General features: G+C 37.7%; 1 protein-coding gene across 1 annotated transcript in view; it reads left to right on the top strand.

Annotated features, from left to right (window-relative positions):
- The window catches only part of MROH2B (maestro heat like repeat family member 2B), a 61,582-nt gene that overhangs the window by 27,916 nt on the left and 14,061 nt on the right, over positions 1 to 19,605 (top strand). Inside the window, exons 20-29 of the mRNA XM_055325744.1 lie at positions 4,836 to 4,943; positions 5,696 to 5,848; positions 8,103 to 8,129; positions 8,856 to 8,975; positions 9,188 to 9,267; positions 14,570 to 14,705; positions 14,801 to 14,896; positions 15,158 to 15,247; positions 15,600 to 15,720; positions 17,698 to 17,795. Coding sequence (XP_055181719.1) covers positions 4,836 to 4,943; positions 5,696 to 5,848; positions 8,103 to 8,129; positions 8,856 to 8,975; positions 9,188 to 9,267; positions 14,570 to 14,705; positions 14,801 to 14,896; positions 15,158 to 15,247; positions 15,600 to 15,720; positions 17,698 to 17,795 — 1,029 coding nt within the window. The remainder of the gene's footprint in view (positions 1 to 4,835; positions 4,944 to 5,695; positions 5,849 to 8,102; positions 8,130 to 8,855; positions 8,976 to 9,187; positions 9,268 to 14,569; positions 14,706 to 14,800; positions 14,897 to 15,157; positions 15,248 to 15,599; positions 15,721 to 17,697; positions 17,796 to 19,605) is intronic.

Here is a 19,605-nt window from a genome sequence, read left to right as displayed (position 1 = left end):
ACCACATCTTCTTTAATCATTCATCTACTAATGGACAATTGTGCTGCTTCCAACTTTGTCTATTGTAGATAATGCTGCTATAAATATAAAGACACATAAATCCTTTCAAGTTAGTGTGTCTGTATTCCTTGGATAAATACCTAATAGAAAAATTTCTGGATCATAGGATAGTTCTATTTTCCTTTTTTAAAATTGATTTATACATTTATTCGTCACAGCATTATTTATCATAGTGGAAATGTCCAACAGTGGGGGAATGGTTATAATAAGATGGTGTTTCATACCATGAAATACTACACGATCATGAGAAGTTATCTTTTTTTAAAAAAGATTTTATTTATTTATTTGAGAGAGAGAGACAGAGAGACAAAGAAAGCACTAGCAGGGGGAGGAGTAGAGGGAGAGGAAGAAGCAGACTCCCCGCTGAGCAGGGAGCCCAACATGGGGCTGAATTCTAGGACTTTGGGATCATGTTCTGAGCTGAAGGCAGATGCTTAACGATGCCAACCAGAAATCATGGTGCCCCAGAAATCATGATTTTGAAAACAATCAGAAATCATGATTTTGAATAAATCAGAAATCATGGTTTTGAAAACAATTCAGCAACATGAAAATGTGCATTTAATATTAAGTGAAAAACATGAAGATACAATGCTGAGTATAGAGAGGGATCCTAATTTTTATAATTATAAAAACTGGAAGGAAATATACCAAAATATTAAATAGCTATTATGTTTGGATGGAGGACTCTGGATGATTTCTGTTTTTCATTAATTTTCTTTAGTTTATATTTTCCAAATCCTATACCTGAATCTTGTGAGTGGGGGAGGAGTTCAGAAGAGTTAAAGTGTTTTGCCTTGCCAGACATTTTTTTAGCAAGCCATAAGTTCTGTTTGATGTTAATATGAATAGTTTTCAGAACCAATTTCTGTATCCAACTCTAATTTGATAATGATTCTTTACTAAGAGAGTAATGGAGTGTAGCTGCTTTGAAACTGTATTCAAAAAAGGACTGTTTATTATCTTTGATATCATTGATGGATGGATTTTTAGCAGAAGTTCTGACTTCTTAACTTTTTAGTTAGTACATTTATATTTTTTTTCTTTTCAAGTTTTTATTTAAATTCTAGTTAGTTAACATGTATGGTAAAACTGGTTTCAGGTATAGAATTTAGTGATTCATCACGTACATATGACATTCAATACTCTTTACAAGTGCCCTCCCTAACACTCATCACCAATTTAGTCCGTTCCCCCACCCACGTCCCTCCATCAACCCTCAATTTGTTCTCTATCATTAAGAGTCTTTATGGTTTGTTTCCCTCTCTCCTTTTTTCCTTTCCCCTATGTTCATCTGTTTTGTTTCTTAAATTCCACATGTAAGTGAAATCATATATTGTCTTTCTTTGACTGACTTATTTCACTTAGCAAATACTCTCTAGCTCCACCCACATCATTACACATGGAAAGATTTCATTCTTTCTGATGGCTGAGTAGTATTGTATCTATATACCACATCTTCTTTATCCATTCATTGGTCAACGGACGTTTGGGCTTTTTCCATAATTTGACTACTGTTAATAATGCTGCTATAAACATCAGGGGACATGTGCCCATTCAAATCTGTATTCTTATATCCTTTGGATAAATACCTAGTAGCCCAATTGCTGAGTCATAGGGTAGTTCTATTTTTAACATTTTTGAGTTCTGTTTTTAACTTTTTTAATTCTATTTTTAACTTTTCGAAACTTCATATTGTTTTTTAGAGGCTGTATCAGTCTGCATTCCCACCAACAGTGTAAGAGGGCAACCGTTTCTTCACATCCTTGCTAACACTTGTTGTTTCTTGTGGTTTTGATTTTAGCCATCTGGTGTGAAGTGATATCTCATTATAGTTTTGATTTGCATTTCCCTGATGATTGATGAGTGATGTTGAGCATCTTTTCATGTGTCTGTTGGCCATCTGTAATGTCTTCTTTGGAGAAATCTCTGTTCATGTGTTTTACCCATTTTTAACTGGATATTTGTTTTTTGGGTGTTGACTTTTATAAGTTTTTTATATATTTTGGATACTAACTCTTTATCAGACATGTCATTTGCTAATATCTTCTCCCATTCTGTAGGTTGTTTTTTAGTTTTGTTGCTTGTTTCCTGTGCTGTGCAGAAGTTTTTACTTTCATGTAGTCCCAATAGTTTATTTTTGCATTTGTTTCCCTTGCCTCAGGAGACATCTGTAGAAAAATGTTGCTATGGCCAATGTCAGAGAAATTACTGCTTGTGCTCTTTTCTAGGATATTTATGGTTTCAAGTTCCACATTTAAGTCCTTAATCCATTTTGGGTTATTTTTGTGTATGGCATGAGGAAGTGATCCAGTTTCATTCTTTTATATGTATCTGTCCAGTTTTCCCAGCACCATTCTTGCCTCCTTTATCAAAAGATTAATTGAGGGATCCCTGGGTGGCGCAGCGGTTTGGCACCTGCCTTTGGCCCAGGGCATGATCCTGGAGACCCGGGATCGAATCCCACGTCGGGCTCCCGGTGCATGGAGCCTGCTTCTCCCTCTGCCTAGGTCTCTGCCTCTCTCTCTGTGACTATCATAAATTAAAAAAATAAAATAAAAAATAAAAAATAAAAACAAAAGATTAATTGACCATATAATTGTGGGTTTATTTCTGGGCTCTCTATTCTGTTCTATTGATCTATGTGTCTATATTCATGCCAGTATTATACTGTTTTATTACTACAGCTTTGTAGTGTATCTTTAAATCTGGGATTGTGATACTTCCAGTTTTATTATTCTTTTTTAAGATTGATTTTGCTATTCAGATTCTTTTGTAGTTCCATACAAATTTCAAGATTATTTGTTCTAATTCTGTGAAAAATGCTGTTAGTATTTTGATAGGGATTTTATTAAGCCTGAAATTGCTTTGGATGGTATAGACATTTTAACAATATTTGTTCTTCCAATCCATGAGCATGGAATAGCTTCCCATTTGTGTTATCGTCAATTTTTTTCATCAGTGTTGTATAGTTTTCAGAGTATAGATCTTTTACCTACTTAGTTAAGTTTATTCCTAGATATTTTATTATTTTGTTGTAATTGTAAAGAGAATTATTTTCTTAATTTCTCTTTTTGCTATTTCAAAAAGAAATGCAACAGTATTCTGTATATGGATTTTTTATCCTGTGACTTTACTAAATGCATTTATCAGTTCTAATAGTTTTTTGGTAATCTTTAGGATTTTCTATGCATAGTATCATGTCATCTGATAATAATGAAAGTTTTACTTCTTATCAATTTGGATGCCTTTTATTTCTTTTTCTTGTCTAATTGCTATGGCTAGGACCTCCAGTACTAAGTTGAATAAAAGTGGACATTCGTGTCTTGTTCCTGATCTTAAAGGAAAATCTCTGTTTTTCACCACTGAATATGATGTTAGCTCTAGGGTTTTCATATATGGTCTTATTATATTGAGGTATATTCTCTCTAACATACTTTGTTGAGAGTTTTTATCATGAATGGATGTTGTACTTTGTCAAATGCTTTTTCTGTATCTACTGAAATGATCATATGGTTTTTACCCTTTTGTTGATGTGGTATATCATGTTGATTGATTTGTGAATATTGAACCAGCATCCCAAGATCAATGCTTCATTTATTTAACCAGGTTTGTAAAAATATCTAAAAATGAATTTCAAGGGCACCTGAGTGGCTCAGTCAATTAAGTGTCTGCCTACAGCTCAGGTCATGGTCCTAGTGTTCTGTGATAGAGCCCTTCATTGGACTCTCAGCATGGAGCCTGCTTCTCATTTACCTTCTACCCCTTTTCCCTGCTCACTCTTTCTCCCACTCTTTCTCTCTCCTGCTCTCTCAAATAAATATATAAAATCTTTTTAAAAATTAATTTCAATTATCCTTAATAAAAGTATTTTTAGCATATTTTGGCCTCACCTTTTTAACTTAAGGATATGATCATAAACTTCAAAATCATTGAATTTACAAGCTGAAGGTAACCTTATATACCATTGATTTTCAACCTAGAGAAAGCATAAGTATAACCTGGAGAGCTTTTTCAAAACAATTTTGCCTATTCCTTATCCTGGCTTGGCTGCAGAATGTATGTGAATGTGGAGGAAGGAGAGCGTGTATATTAAAAAAATGAAAAGTAAATTAAAAGAAAAACTCTGCAGGCTAATACAAATCACCTAGCATAAAAAATTTGTAATGTATTTTGTTATACATTCTCCTCAGAAATGTTCAGATGTTTACAGGATCCTTTCTTCCATATTAAATGTTCAGAAACTACTAGACCCACTGAACTTTTGAAGCTGTTTTTTTATTATGTTATTTATTTTCTCTTTGTCAGATGTTCAGTTATCCTACTGCTCTTGGCATTATTTCTAACACCATTTCCCCATCCTGTTTGAAACTCTCCTTCCCACACAGTCCAATGGCTTGCTCCCTTATTTATTTCAGAACACTGCTCAATGTCACCCTGTTTATGGAGCTTTCTCCAGCCTCCCTGTTTAAATTGAGAACTCCTCCTAACCTGCAGCATCTGTTCTCCTTTCTTGTTTTCCTTATCTCCATAGTACTTGTCACCCTCAAAATACTATATGTTTACTTGTTTACTGAATCTATGTGTTTATTTAATGTCATTTCCCTGTCACTTCCCCGGTTTCGTGCACCACAAGGATAGGGAGTTTGGTGTGTTCTATTGACTGTTGTGTCCTCAGCAACTAGAAGAGTGCCTGACACAAAACAGGTGCTCCGTAAATATTTGTTGTATAAGTGAATGGTCAAACTCAAAATTCCTATCTTTTCTGACTTTAGGGAATAACATCTATTTTAGGATACTGTGCTGAGAGCCACTTGGATACTGTTTTAAAAGCCCTTAAAACATTCCAAGATCGGGAAAAGTTTTTCATGAATCGATGTAAGGTAAAAGGAATAACCTTCTCGGGATCCCTGGGTGGCGCAGCGGTTTGGCGCCTGCCTTTGGCCCAGGGTGCGATCCTGGAGACCCGGGATAGAGTCCCACATTGGGCTTCGGGTGCATGGAGCCTGCTTCTCCCTCTGCCTGTGTCTCTGCCTCTCTCTCTCTCTGTGACTATCATAAATAAATAAAAATAAAAAAAATTTTTTTAAAAAAAGGAATAACCTTCTCTTCCAAAGCTTTTTGGTCAGAGCATGGGCAAGAGACACTGATTCCTTCAGTGAACATCCCTCTCCATATTATAGTTGTTCCTGTCCCCAGGTCTTTTTTCTAGGTTCAGACTGCCCCAGCTCAGGCCCTGTAGAACAACTACCTGTCTAACAGGTCTACACCAGTTTTTGTCACTAATACTGACCCAGAAGGTCCAAGGGAGTTCTGTGTGTGCCTAGGTTTGTCCTCTACCAGCTGCTCAGGCCTCATGGTCAATTTCCATTGTGTACACTCTGCTTCCCCTGAAGGAAAGGGATTTAAGAAATAAAAATTAACACAAACTTTCTCACAGGAACCTCTTTCAAAGCCCAGTAGACCCACAGCACAGACCTGGGTGTTTAAATTTGACCTAGCAAGAGCATCAGTTTTAGACTAATTTTCATCATCCCAGTCCCATTTCTTAGCCCCTGTAGTGGTCTCTAGGATTAGGAAACAACATGGAGGAAAGGAAACATCTTCAGTCATAGTTTTCATGTCTCTCTTTCAGGGTCTTTTTTCTGGGAAAAAGAGCCTGACCAAGACTGATGTCATGGTAATCTATGGAGCCGTGGCCCTGCATGCTCCCAAGGTTCAACTCCTCACCAGACTTGATCAAGACATTGTTTCCCAAGTCTTATTTCTTTATGGCCAGTGCTCTCAGGTAATGGCCAGGACAGGGCTGCCTCAGTTTCCAGGCTGGGGTTCCCAAACCTTGGAGGGGCTGACCACTTGGAAATATTCATGCTCAAAAGAAACAGGCCAAAGGCAAGATAGGATATGGTATGTTTGGAAGATGAGAATGTAAGAGAACAAAAAAATTCATTATAAAACAAGGTCAGATCATTTGTTTCCTTCCTAAAGGCTTGGGTAGTTCATGTCCTGTGATATCTTCCTAGATCAAATAGCCATAACAGTCTCCCTCAAGCCTGAACTTAAAATAATTACTCCAGTATTACACTGGGGCAGCTGGATCATTACTTCCCTGTAATAGTCTCTGAAGCATTACTAATGACAGTTGTTTAACTTTTTACATGGTATAGATGAACCACCTAAAATAGTGCCTCACAAGTAGTCAGTGCAATATATGTATTTTTAAGTGAATAAAAATGTGTCATTAATCAGTCTACTCAATCTACCTCATGTTGTACTGTTTCATATACACCCCAACACACACATTCATACCAGTCAACCTGACTGCCTCTGATGGTCTTAAACACACCAGGAATATTCTCACCTCAGAACCCCACAACTGAGTTAGAATCCATCTGATCATTTCTGTCCCCCATAGTACTTTTTATACCTTTAATAATATGCTTTGTATGTACTGTCAATTTATCCATTTGGCTAACTAGTACCAGGTTAGCTACCTAAAAATCACCTTGGGATCAAGTTTGAAATACAGCTTCCCAGAGCCATTTTTCAGGGAGATTGCTTCAGGCAGTCTAGGTTGAAATCTGACATCTGTATTTTTAAGAGGTTTATAAATGATTCTTATCCACAGCCAAGTTTCAGAAGCTCTTACTGATTATGTGCACATCTGCTCCCACATTAGATTGTTGGCACCTTGATGTTAGGGATTGTACCTTATGCTCCCTTATCTCCTCTTCTGTGCTCTTCACACACCACCTGTTTGATAAATCTGTTCTTGACATTTATTCATGTGTGTATGTGATAAGAATGGAATCATAGGGAACTTGTGATATCACAGATATAAGTATATGCTAGTGGAAGGGAACAGGACAGTGATCCTCACACATCAGTTGCATGAGAATTACTTGGAGAGTCTGTTAAAAATAGAGGTCCTTAATGACTCCCAGTCTTCAGGGTGGATCTCCGAACCTGTACTGTTTAACATCCTCCTCAAAAGGTGATTCTGATGTACCCAAAATTTGATAAGCAACGATGAAAACCAAAGACATAGTTTTAAAAAAAGACATTTGTGTTAAATTACTTTTTAGGCAAGCATTGATGGAAACCATGATAAAAATAAAAGAAAGGAAACAAATATGTTTTAGATAATTATGACTATACTATACTGTCACGGTACTGTCAGTTTCTGCCGTAATGCAACATATGCACAAGATAGTACAAGAAAAACCACAGTGATTATAGGGGAAATGGGAGAGGGGCACAACATTCAAAAACCCCATCAACGACATATAAAAAATAGGAATCTAATGTTAAAAACAAGCTAAGAAGTAGATAAAAAATACTACAAAAAAAATAAGGCACTTTTTCTTGAAAAAACCCCGAATTCATTTGTGAAAGTTGTGAGTTCTTGAGAAATGGTGGTAGGAAGAAAGGTCGTTTGAAGTCAGACAGACAACTAGAAGGCCAGGTTTAAATGGGGAGCAGTTCATACCGTGGTAAACTGAGGCAGCTGGCATGTTTGAGGTATTTGAGTATTCCTACACCGCTCTGTTTGGCTGGCTCAGCTTTCACTGTCATGTACAAAACTGTGCATAAGCAAACATAAAATTAAGAATATGCTAGAAGTATTTATTCACAGATCGATTTCACTGGAACAAATTTGCATTTTCAAGGCAAGCATCAAAGCAGAACTAACTGTATCTCAGTTCCAAAGTCAGCTGCCCTATTAACTTTCATATTACAGCTTTTCACTCCTCTTTCTGCCAAGAGCCTCTATCCTTTTTCTTACCAAAATCTGTTAGAACCTCTTAAAATCATAAGGCTTGAAACCTAAAGGCTTAGTTAGACGCACCTGGAGGAAAAGTCTGCCAAAGTATATAGGGGTCTCACTTTGGAAATGGAGAGGAAGCGAACAACCCTCACCCCTTGGCAAGACTCAGTGTCCTGCTTAGCTGTTGTTTTCAGGTTGGTGGGTGGCTCTTTTTGCTGGTGCGAGGGAATTCTAACTCCTGCTCTAGTATCTGCTTTTACCTTTGGTTTTTCAGGTTCTGGGCATGTCTGTGATGAGCAAGGTATGCAATATATTTGAATACAAATATATTTAAATACATAGCATGCTCCCTGGAAATGCAGTAAGCATAGATGTCCACCTGGGTTGATTCCAGAGGCTAGGATCCCAATATATATTTAATTAATCCAATCCTAAAGCCAGGATCCCTGAGCCTAATCTATGACAGAACAGAGAGCTATATTTGGTTCCAGGTGGTTTGGAAGTTATACTGTAATCTACAGCAGTGTTCTTAGAACTATGTGCTGTGACCCACCAGAAGACCATGAAATCAGTCTAATAGATCACAACCAGCAAATTTTTGTAATGCAATAAAAGAGAAATAGAAGAGTACATTGCATTTAGCAATAAGAAGATCATAAAGCTTTCAGTTATTATATTTAACATATATATGTTATATATATATTACATATAGTGCATGTAAGTACAGAGTAGAATTGTAAACTGTTTCCTACAGTCTATATAGTTAATGGTCCAAAAAGTTTGAAAGCCACTGCTGTATAGAACCTCAATCTCTGGGGGCAGGGGGTGGGGGGAGGAATAGAAATTGACCTTGGTTTTTCACTTCCTTTGCAACTTTGATCCTAGACTGAAGTAGAGATGGCAAAAAGAAGCAAAGAGTCTCATTTCTGTGTGGGCACATAGTTCTACCCTAGGTCAAGAACTGGGGTTATAGAACCAGGTGTGGAACCCAAGACTTTGGCTTGCACTGTGAATCATTTTGCTGTAGGACATGGATCTGCAAATGAGTTTCACAAGAAGTATCACTGAGATTGGTATTGCTGTCCTTGATGCTGAGGATCAGGGATTCAAGTTCTCCTACAAGGAGGTGCTGCTGGGTTACATGCTGGTAAGTGCAGAGAGGACATGGACAAGGTCTTGTAAAGACTGTTACCATGAGTGCAGAGCTATCTTTTTTTAAATGGATACAACTCACCAGTCCCAGGTAACAGATCTCTGCCATTGTATGCACCAAGGGCACCCAACAGTCCAGTGGGGCTGCAGCTACATCTGGAAACTCCCTAGATCCTTTCTAGAATATTTCACCCCTTTGTATTGCAGGACTTCATCAGGGATGAGCCCTTGGACTCCTTAGCTAGTCCTGTTCGGTGGAAAGCCTTAATCGCCATCAGATACCTCAGGTAAAGGATTTTTCTCGCTCTCATTGAAAAAAATATTTCATCCCCAATATACTCCTTCTGACCAACTGACTTATCAATCAGTGCCTACTCCAGTATATCCTCCCCTAAAATGAACACAGCTTATCAATGGGTATTTTTTCCCCCAAATAGAGGCTTTTCCCTCTTTTCAAACTTACAGAACTGACTGGAGGGGCTGATCTTTCAGTGATGGACGGGGTAAAGAGTGACTCAGGGGAGTCAGATTTATTGATACAGGAGGATTGAAGTTTCTGTGCAGAAGGAAATTTCTCTTCCTAGACCTCAGCAAATTTTAATATTCCCATTAAAAACTTATGAAAGCCCTAATCATATTTTAGTTGGTTAGTAGCAATAAACCTGAAGAAGGAAATAATTTTAACCAAATTTTTAAAATAATATTTTCTCCCCTGCAGTAAGAGAAATATAAATTCATTGTTAAAACTTGGAAACTAGGGACGCCTGGATGGCTCAGAGGTTGAGCGTCTGGCTTTGGCTCAGGGCGTGATCCCAGGGTCCAGGATTGAATCCCACATTGGGCTCCCTGCAAGGAGCCTGCTTTTCCCTCTGCCTATGTCTTTGCCTCTCTGTGTGTCTCTCATGAATAAGTAAATAAAATCTTAAAAAAAAAAAAACCTTGGAAACTATAAAAAGTTTTTTAAAAATAATAAAAATCACCCCTTGTTTTCAACATTTTAGTATGCATCCAAGTCTTCATACCTAATTCTCCATTTTAAGTACAGAGCTGAGATCCTGCTCTATGTACAGCTGCATCCCTTTTTTCCTCACTTCACCTTAAATATTTCCTTATTACCAATTCTTCACCAACATTGTTCTTTTTTTCATTGTTTAAAAAAATTTTTCATTTTGGTAAAATACCCATAAAATGTTTCATCTTAACCATTTTTAAGTGTATAGTTCAGTAGTTTTAAGTGCAATCATACTGTTGTGCAATTAACCTCAGGAATTCTTTTCATCTCATAAAACTGAAGCTCTGTATGCATTACACAACTCCCCATTCCCTCCTCCCACCAGCGCTGGCAACCACCATTCTACCTTCGGTCTCTATGAATTACATACTTTACTTACCTCATATGAGTGGAATTATGCAGTATTTCTTTTTGTGTCTTGCTTATTTCACTAGGATGATGTTCATCCATGTGATAATGTGTGTCAAAATTTCATTCCTTTTTAAGGCTGAGTAATATTCCATTTAATGTATGGTGTACCATATTTTGTTAATCCATTCATCCAATGGATGCTTGGGTTGTTTGCATGTTTTGGCTGCTGTGAATAGTGCTACTAACGAACATGGGTCCATGAATATCTCTTCTACACTTTGCTTTCAACTCTTTTGAGTATATACCCAGAAGTAGGATTGCTGGATCATACAATAATTCTATTTTTAATTTTTTTTGGGTACCATGATACTGCTTTTTATAGCAGTGGCACCATTTTACATTCCCATCATCAATGCATAAGGGTTCTAATTTTTCCATATTTTTGTCATTCTTTGGTTTTTTCTGAGTTTTTTTAAGATTATTTATTTTAGAGAGAGAGAGAGACTGCATGAGCAGGGGGGAGGGGCAGAGGGAGAGAGAGAGAGAGAGAGAGAGAATCTCAAGTAGACTCCCCACTGAGCTTGGAGCCCAACACAGGGCTGAATTCCAAGACCTTGAGATCATGACCTGAGTGGAAACTAAGAGTTGGACACTTAACTGACTGAGCTACCCAGGCGCCCCTCTGGTTTATTTTTAATAGCAGCCATCCTCAGTATCTCATTGTGGTTTGGGGTTGTATCTCTCTAATAATTAGCAATTCTCAACATCATATCATATGCTCATTACCTACTTTTACATCTTCTTTGGAAAAATGTCTATTTAATTCCTTCGTCCATTTTTTAAAGTTGATTCTTTGTATTCTGTTGTTGAGTTGTCAGAGTTCTCTATATATTCTGGTTATAAGCCCTTCAATAGAAATATGATTTGCAAATATTTTCTCCCATCCATAGGATGTCTTTCACTGCATTAACTGTGCCCTCTGATGCACAGAAGCTTTTAATTTTAATATTGTCCCATTTGTACTTTTGTTATCTGTGCTTTTAGTGTTATATCCAAGAGATCATTGACAAATTCAGTATTATTAAGCTTTTCCCCTAAGTTTTCTTCTAGGAGTTTAATAATGTAAAGTCTTACATTTAGGTATTTGCTCCATTTTAAGTTGATTTTTGTATATGGTATAAGGTAAGGGTCCAACTTCACCCTTTTGCGTGTGGATATCCAATTTTCCCAACACCATTTATTGAAGACTGTCCTTTCCTCCACTGAATGTTTTTGGAACCCTTGTTAAAAATAATGTGACCATGAGTGTCAGAGTTTATTTCATTAGTCTATGTATATCTCTGTCTCTTTCTGGCAATACCACACGGTTTTGGTTATTATGGTTTTGTAATAAGCTTTAAACCAGGAAGTGTGAGAACTCCAACTTTGTCATTTTTCAAGATAATTTTGGTTATTTGGGATCCTTTAAAATTTCATATGAATTTTAGGATAGATTTTTTCATATCTGTAATAACTGCCATTGGGATTTTAATGGGGATTACATTAAATCTATAATTTGCTTTGGGTAGCATGGGTATCTTAACAATAGTAAGTCCTCAATTCCATGAACATAGTATGTTTTTCCATTGTGTCTTCTTTAATTTCCTTTAACAACATTTTATGGTTTTCAGTGCACAAATCTTTTGTTTCCTTTGTTAAATAAAGTATTTTATTATTTCTGGTGCTGTCGTAAATGGAATTGTTTGATTTTTTTATTGTTAGTTGTTAATGTACAGAAACACAACTGATTTATGTAAGCTGATTTTATATCCTACAACATTGTTTAATTTATTCTAATAATTTTTTGTGAATTTTAGGGTTTTCTACATATAAAAGCATGTCATCTACAGAGATAGTTTTATTCCTTCCTTTCCAATCTAGATGGCTTTTATTTCTTTTTCTTGCCTAATAGCTCTGACTAGGACCTCTGGTATTATGTTAAATAAAAGTGGCAAAAGCACGCATCCTTAGCTTATTCCTTTTTTTTAAATGGAATTTTTAAAAAGATTTTATTTATTTATTCATGAGAGGCACAGAGAGAGAGGCAGAGACATAGGCAGAGAGAGAAGCAGACTCCCTAAGGGAAACCTGATGCAGGATTCAATCCCAGGACCCCAGGATCATGACCTGAGCAAAAGGCAGATGCTCAACCACTGAGCTACCTAGGTGCCCCCCTTATCTTGTTCCTTATCTTAGATTTTCTTCTAAATCTTAGAGGAAAAATTTACAGCCATTCACCATTAATATGATATTAGCTGTACGATTTTCATATATGGCCTTTTTTATATTGAGGTAACAAATAGCATTTTTAATGGCTGCTTAATAACTTATTGTATAGGTATGTCTTGTATTACTTAACCAACTTTCTCTTGTTATATTTTTCAGTTTTTAAAACTATAGATAATATTTTAGCAAACACCTTTGTGCAAAAAAATGCTTTCTGAACTTTTAACATAGAAGTTGACAATTTGGTTCAATAAATATCATTCAGTGTCATCCATGTATCAGGCATGGAGCTGGGTTCAAAGGATAATCATTAACTAAATATGGCTTTGCCCTGAACAATATATGGCTTTGCCTACTAGGTAAAATAGATGTGAAACATACCCACCTAATTTCTCTAAAATGTTGTAAGAAGCAACATAAGGGAAGGCACAGGTTGCCATTTACAAAGATAAGAGAAGTTTGAAGAAAGCTCAAATAAATAAATCCTGAAGATGAATTAAGAATTAACTAGGCTCTAAAACAGTGTTGTCAAGTCTAAATATAATGCAAGTCATATATGTCATTTAAAATAGTAGTCACTTTTAAAAGAGTAAAAAGACAAAGCCATTTTAATAATTATTTTGCTTAATCCAATATATTCAGTATATTATCATTTCAACATATATTTGATATTTTAAAATGTAATGAGATAATTTATATGATTTTTCATACTAAATCTTTAAAATTCAGTGTCTTTTAGAATTACAGCATGTCTTATTTCAGACTAGCCACACTCGGGTGTTGGATAGCTACACATTGCTAGTGTCCCTCATTTGGACAGAATACTTATAGAACTTGCAAACTGATCTCTAATGACTGAAAACCAATCAGTGTTTACCTGGGTCAGTGTGAAGGAAGAAATGAGCTGTGAAGGGGCATAAAGAAAAATCTGGATCTTCTATATTGATTATAGTGGTGGTTTCATGGGTGTGAAACTCATTTAATTGCACACTTGAAATAGATGCAGCTTGTTGTGCATAAATTATACCTCAATAAGTTGATTTTTTAAAGTCAGCCAGATAATAAAGATGAAAAGACTGTTGAGCTTATACCAACATATTTAAACACTTTCAATAGACCTGTCCCAGCTGGTACTGACTTTTACTTCCCTATGAGAGAATCAATTTTACCCTGCCCTGACCATGTCATAGTTTTTCATTTCTTTGCTAATATGATAGCTGACAAATGGTATTGTATTGTCTTTGTTTACATTTATTTACATAATAAATGGGGATTTTCATGTTTATTGAACATTTGCATTTTTCCAAGTTATGTCTAGGTTTGTTCATATCCTCATGTTGTTAGTAGTAAATGGCTGAAAGAAAGAAATAAGGAGAGAAAGGAAGGAAAGAGGGAAGGGAGGGAGGAAGGGAGGGAAGAAAGAGAGAAAGGGAAGGAAGGAAAGAAGAGAGAGATAGAAGGAAGGAGGACGGAAGGAAGATTCCAGCCTCTTTACTATAGGTACCCTCATGAATACATAAAGTATGTGTGACCCTACTTATAACACGAGAAGACAAATGAAATTGATAGAATTCACTGCTCCAAACTTAGAATCATTACACACGCATATACACACACATGGGCACGTGCACACACACACACACACACAATGAGCACTAGAAAAAAATAAATAGGTTAATGTTATCACAGATCATATAATAAAAAGTTAAGTAACACAAAGCTAGTGATGATTTATCACTGTAGTAAATTAGAGATGAAGCATGTTGACTATATGCACCAGTACAGTCTGATTCTATGTCCTCAAACTCTCCCTATTTCTGTCACCGCTTCCTGCAACATTCCAGTATGTCAGCAAGCATATCTGACCCTCTCAGAGGTGGCTGGCAGTTCTTGAGAACTCTTCTGGGCTATTTTTTGTTTGTCATCATAATATCCATCCCTCCACATGGTTCTCTTTTCAGTAAACTGAACCCTCAGCTCTCACTAAATGACCACCTAAATATTCTTGAAGAGAATATTCGCAGGCTGCTTCCCCTTCCACCTCTGGAAAAACTCAAAGATGAAGGCGAGACAGACAAGGACAAGGAACACATTAATGTACGTTGGGGTAAGGCCTGAATAGAATCAAGGGCCACAGTGGGACTCTACTCTCCTGCCTCAGCCTGATGCTCATGCTCACATTGGATTTTCAGTTTCTCTACGAACGATCCATGGATGCTCTAGGAAGGCTGCTGAGGACCATGATGTGGGATAATGTGAAAGCAGAGGACTGTCAAGAAATGTTCAATGTGAGTAGGCCCACTGCTCAAACAGATTCCCACATTCCCTCATCTGTGGGGCAGAGCAACACTCCAGACTCTACCTCATCGTCTCCACCTGGCCCTTTAACCCATCACATAGGGCCAGTCCTCTTAAAAATTGTCTGTGGGAGGGGAGCACTCTGTTACAGAAGAGGCAGAGAGAGAGAGCAAAAGTTAGAGAATGGGAATGAGTAAAATGACGAGCACTAAAGAAAGAACATTTATTCTTTGACCAACTTCTTTGACCAGCTTCTCCGAATGTGGCTTGTTTCACAAAAAGATTGGGAAAGAGAAAGAGCCTTCCAGATCACTGCAAAAGTGCTGACAAATGATATTGAGGTACGTAATCCCCTGGAGTGAATAGGTTTCATTGCTTGCTAACAACAGGGATCCCTGAGGCCTTTGGAATCCAAAGCCCCTGCATGCTGGATCTCCAGTTCCAGAATGGGGTGCTTTCCAGAGAACCATCTAAGAGGTGTCTTCTCCCTCAGGATTAAACCTGTTTGGTTGTCTTTACATGCTCACTAGCTTATTTTTCCACTGCCCTTAAGGAAAGCGTTCAAGATTCAATTTCATTTACTCTAAGGACCTGTAGGGGGAAAAGAAGGGACTTCAGATCCAGTGTTGCCGGGAATATTCTGGGATGTCATCAAGTTGCCACATCATCTTGAGGGTCTCCTTTATCCTGCAGGCACCAGAAAACTTTAAAATCGGTTCACTCCTTGGCCTCCTGGCTCCTCACTCCTGTGACACTCTGCCTACCATCCGTCAAGCAGCTGCTAGCTCCACTATTGGTTTGTTCTGTATAAAAGGTGAGGGAAAGATGAGAAACCCACAAATGAAGATACCTATTTTCTTTTGTTCTTGGATTTTCCCCTTGTCTCTCTCTCCCTCTCTCTCCCCAGTTCAGTCATTTCTGCATTCTAATGCTTTAATCATGTCACAGAATTCATCTATTGGATCTTTGCCCCCCAGTGGCTCTGTTTTTCTATTTTTAAAAACAAAGATAGTAACACCAAAGCATCATAAAGGTCCATTGCGGTAGGTAAAATGTTTTGAGAGTGATCAATTTAAATCACTGAGCACTTAGGCATATTAGCAATGCTTCCTCTGTCATGTGGATTTCTTCAGGAGGAAATTTCACTAGTCTTATGATGCTACGTGATTTTCAAAGTTATCTAGGAAAAGACAAGTTTGTGGAGGTTTTCCCAGCTTCCAGAACAGGACCTCTATCTGCTCTCTAAGTGCTCTCTCTACACGTGGAGTAGCAATATCAGGAAATGTAAGGAATTTTAAAACCTTAGTTCAGGCTGTAAACCAGCAAATCAGGGCCTTGCGTCCACGTTAAATCAGCAGGTGCTTCCCACAGGAGGGCTCTGCACTGCGCATGCACAGCTCTGCACAGCCCAGGCACGGCCAGAATGCTGGTCTAGGTTTAATGCCATCTCACACCTGTGTTCTGTTCCTCATTCTTTTGGATACTCAGAAAATGCTTATTAAGTTTTTTCCATGTGTCAACCACTTCTCTAATGCTGGAGGCGCAGATATATTACAATTCTAAAATTCAGCTAAGAAAAGTATATTAAAGCCAAAAGTTGGAATTGGGGGTGGGGGAAGCGTTGATTGGTTAGTGGAAAAGAAGAAAAAAAAATTTCAGCAGAGTCAAAGTACATATGAAAGGCTTTGGGGATATGGGAAGATAATTCATTAAGATATATGCTTGTCCTAAGCCAGAAAATGAAAAATGAGTTAAGGAAGTAAGAACCAAGGGCCTATCCTACTAAGAGAAATAACATGCCAGAGAGGAACCTCATAGGAAGAGAGGGATCTCAATTCTATTAGTGTTGTACCTACTCTTCCTTTAGCATACTTTATGTTCCTGAAACATGCGAAATTCAGGTTTTCAAATACTATTTGTTAATCAGAAATCCCATACCTCATTATCTACGTAAACTCTTTTCCTTGATAGGTCAAATAAGCATGGCAGGGAGAAAGAATGTGATTATTAACCACCTGCTGAGTACGAGTAACTAGTGTGATGCTAAATTAAGTACCATTTAATGCTCAGTGTTGCGATCAGAGAGCTGAGGTTAAGAAATTTACCGGCTCCAAACAGTAGTAGAGCTGGGCTGTGAGCCCAGGTCTGTCTGACTCCCAAGTCCCTGTGTTGCACTGGGCTAGGCTGCCTTCCACAGAAGGGTTCAGGTGTTAGTTTGCACAATTACCCTACATTCGAACAACAAACAGAAAATCGTTACCGTTTAGGTCTGAGTTTATAAATTGGTTTCAACCATCATTTACAAAGTTGCTGATGTTCCTATTGTAATAGATACCTTTCCGGTTCCCTTTTCCCCAAAGTGGCTTAGGGCTGAAGAGAACTCCCAGGAGAGACAGCAGTATAGCAGAATAGTGAGAGCCTAGTGTGTCAGACCAGGGTTCAAATTCTGACTCTCCTATTTTTAGTCACTGGATAACCATGGCCAAATGACTTTTTATCTCTCTGTCTCTGCAAAACAGGAGCGTCTGCAAAAACAGGAGCGTCTTCCTTAGATGATGTTTATGAGTAATAAATGAGATCATTGTACATAGAGTATTTAGCCTGGTGCCCAGCATGTAGAAACTACTCAATACATGTTTGCTCTTATGCCCACCCTCCCATCAGACAGGCTTTAGTGCATTTGTGAAAAGTATCCAGCAGCTGAATTAGTGTCATGTCAAAGTACAGCCAACCTCTTTAAACCCTATCAGGTCTTTGAACTCCTGCATCTGTCTCCCCTTGTGGATTTTAGGCACTCACCCAGAGGTGGAAAGACTGCAGGATCTGCAGGAAGGGCTACAGTGTGATGATGTGCAAGTCCAGATCAAGATTTCTTCTAAAATAGCAAAGGTAATAGATACAGAGGACTAGCCAAGGGATGTAAAGATGATTCTGGGTTGATTTCCAATGAGTAAGCTGTATATGCCTCACTGCCAAGGAGAGCAACAATCTAGCCATTCTTTGTCCTATCATGTGTTAACCCTGAATATATGTGCCCAGTCAACATCTGCTACTGATCATTTCATACTCTGGGAAATCTTATGAACCAAGCATCCCTCTTCAGGGTGAGGGAGGGAGGGGGATGGAGTAGAAGGAACAAGGACTTTGGAGTCTATCAGATGATGCTGTGTGCACTTGAAGCCCTTTCTCCTCATTAAAAATAACAATAATAACCTACCTCTCAGAGTTGTTCTGAGGATTAATCAATGAATTGATTCATTTATTCAATCATTTACTCATTCACCTACCTAGCCCTATGCATCTAACATATGCTGGACTTTGTTCTAGGCTGTAAGGATAGAAAAAGACACAATGCTTGCCCTCAGTCATTATGACCATATACTTACAGAGATAAGTGAACTGTCTTGAGGACAGGGTGTCTCTTCCTAATTTGTAAAAGCCCCTTCTGAGCTCATGGTGTTTCTGCAAAAAGGAGCATGATAAGACTTATATTTCAAAGGGTCATCTGGCTGCTGTGTTCAGACTACGATACAGGACAGCAAGAGTGAAATCAATGAGGTCAGTTTGGAGGAAACTACAAGAATCCAGGTGTGAAATTAGGTGGCTTGGACTAAGATGGCAGCAGCAGAGATGACAAGAAGGTGACCAGAATAAGGGAGAGAGAGAGGCCAGTTGGGAAGCATGGAGGAAACATATGTCAAATGCCTAAGAAAGTATCTGTTGTATAATAGGTGCTCAGAAACATGAGTTCCCCTCCTTTCTTTCTTCCTAAACCATCATCTATCCCAATGTGAGATTAAAAAAAAAAAGAAAAAAAAAAACAGATACCATTGAGTTTGGAGCCCAGACAGGAATTTGCTGTTACACAGAACAGATGTGGCAGTCTAGTTCCTTGATCTTAGAATCAAAATTACTCAGAAACTGGTTGAGACATGCACTTACTCATGAAAAGGGATTAATTTCCTTTCAAGAGGAGTTCTACCAAATATCAGTCATCAGGCCACTTAATGGAGGGAGAAGTCAGTTGTGAATAGAATTGTTGTCATACCTACATACTGATCTTGCTTGGTTAAAGCCTCAGACAATGTTCCTAGAATTCATTCAAACTGCCAACCTTTCACGTCCCAGCCTGCCTTTTCATTAGCCTGTATACACACATTCATAATCACGCACTCCTATCACCCATTCTATATAGTTCTTGTACTTAGAGATCAAAATTGCAAAGCTTTTATTTTCTAGATTTTTGCTGACTACTCTTAATTTTGAAACATGGAAGAGCAAAAGGCAGAACTCAATAATTCATACTTACAAGGGTATTGTGATACAACTGGTATTGAACAGGGCACTTAATACTTGGTGATAGATTTTCCTAAATTCTCAAGCCTTAACAATTCTTTGGAAGACTCAAGACATAGTTCTGTGATATATGAAGTAATTTATATCATATAAATTGTTATGGAGTGGAGTGTGGAGCACACTATAACTTTCAAGTTTGGAGAAGTTGACTCAGCAGTCTTGGGATTCAATAAATATAGAATGATAAAAGGGTAACTCCAAGGAAAGTTTGCCTAGAGTTGCAGGGTAAAGTCTACGTCTGTTTTTATATTTTCTGTAGTTCCTATGGCCCAGTCATGTGCTGTTTGGAAATTCCAGTGGTTTCCAAAATCCTAAAACAATAGCAGCATGAAGTGAGGTAGTT

Source organism: Nyctereutes procyonoides, unplaced genomic scaffold, assembly GCF_905146905.1.
Source record: "Nyctereutes procyonoides isolate TBG_1078 unplaced genomic scaffold, NYPRO_anot_genome, whole genome shotgun sequence".
Taxonomy (NCBI): domain Eukaryota; kingdom Metazoa; phylum Chordata; class Mammalia; order Carnivora; family Canidae; genus Nyctereutes; species Nyctereutes procyonoides.
This window is presented reverse-complemented; position numbering and strand designations above follow the sequence as displayed.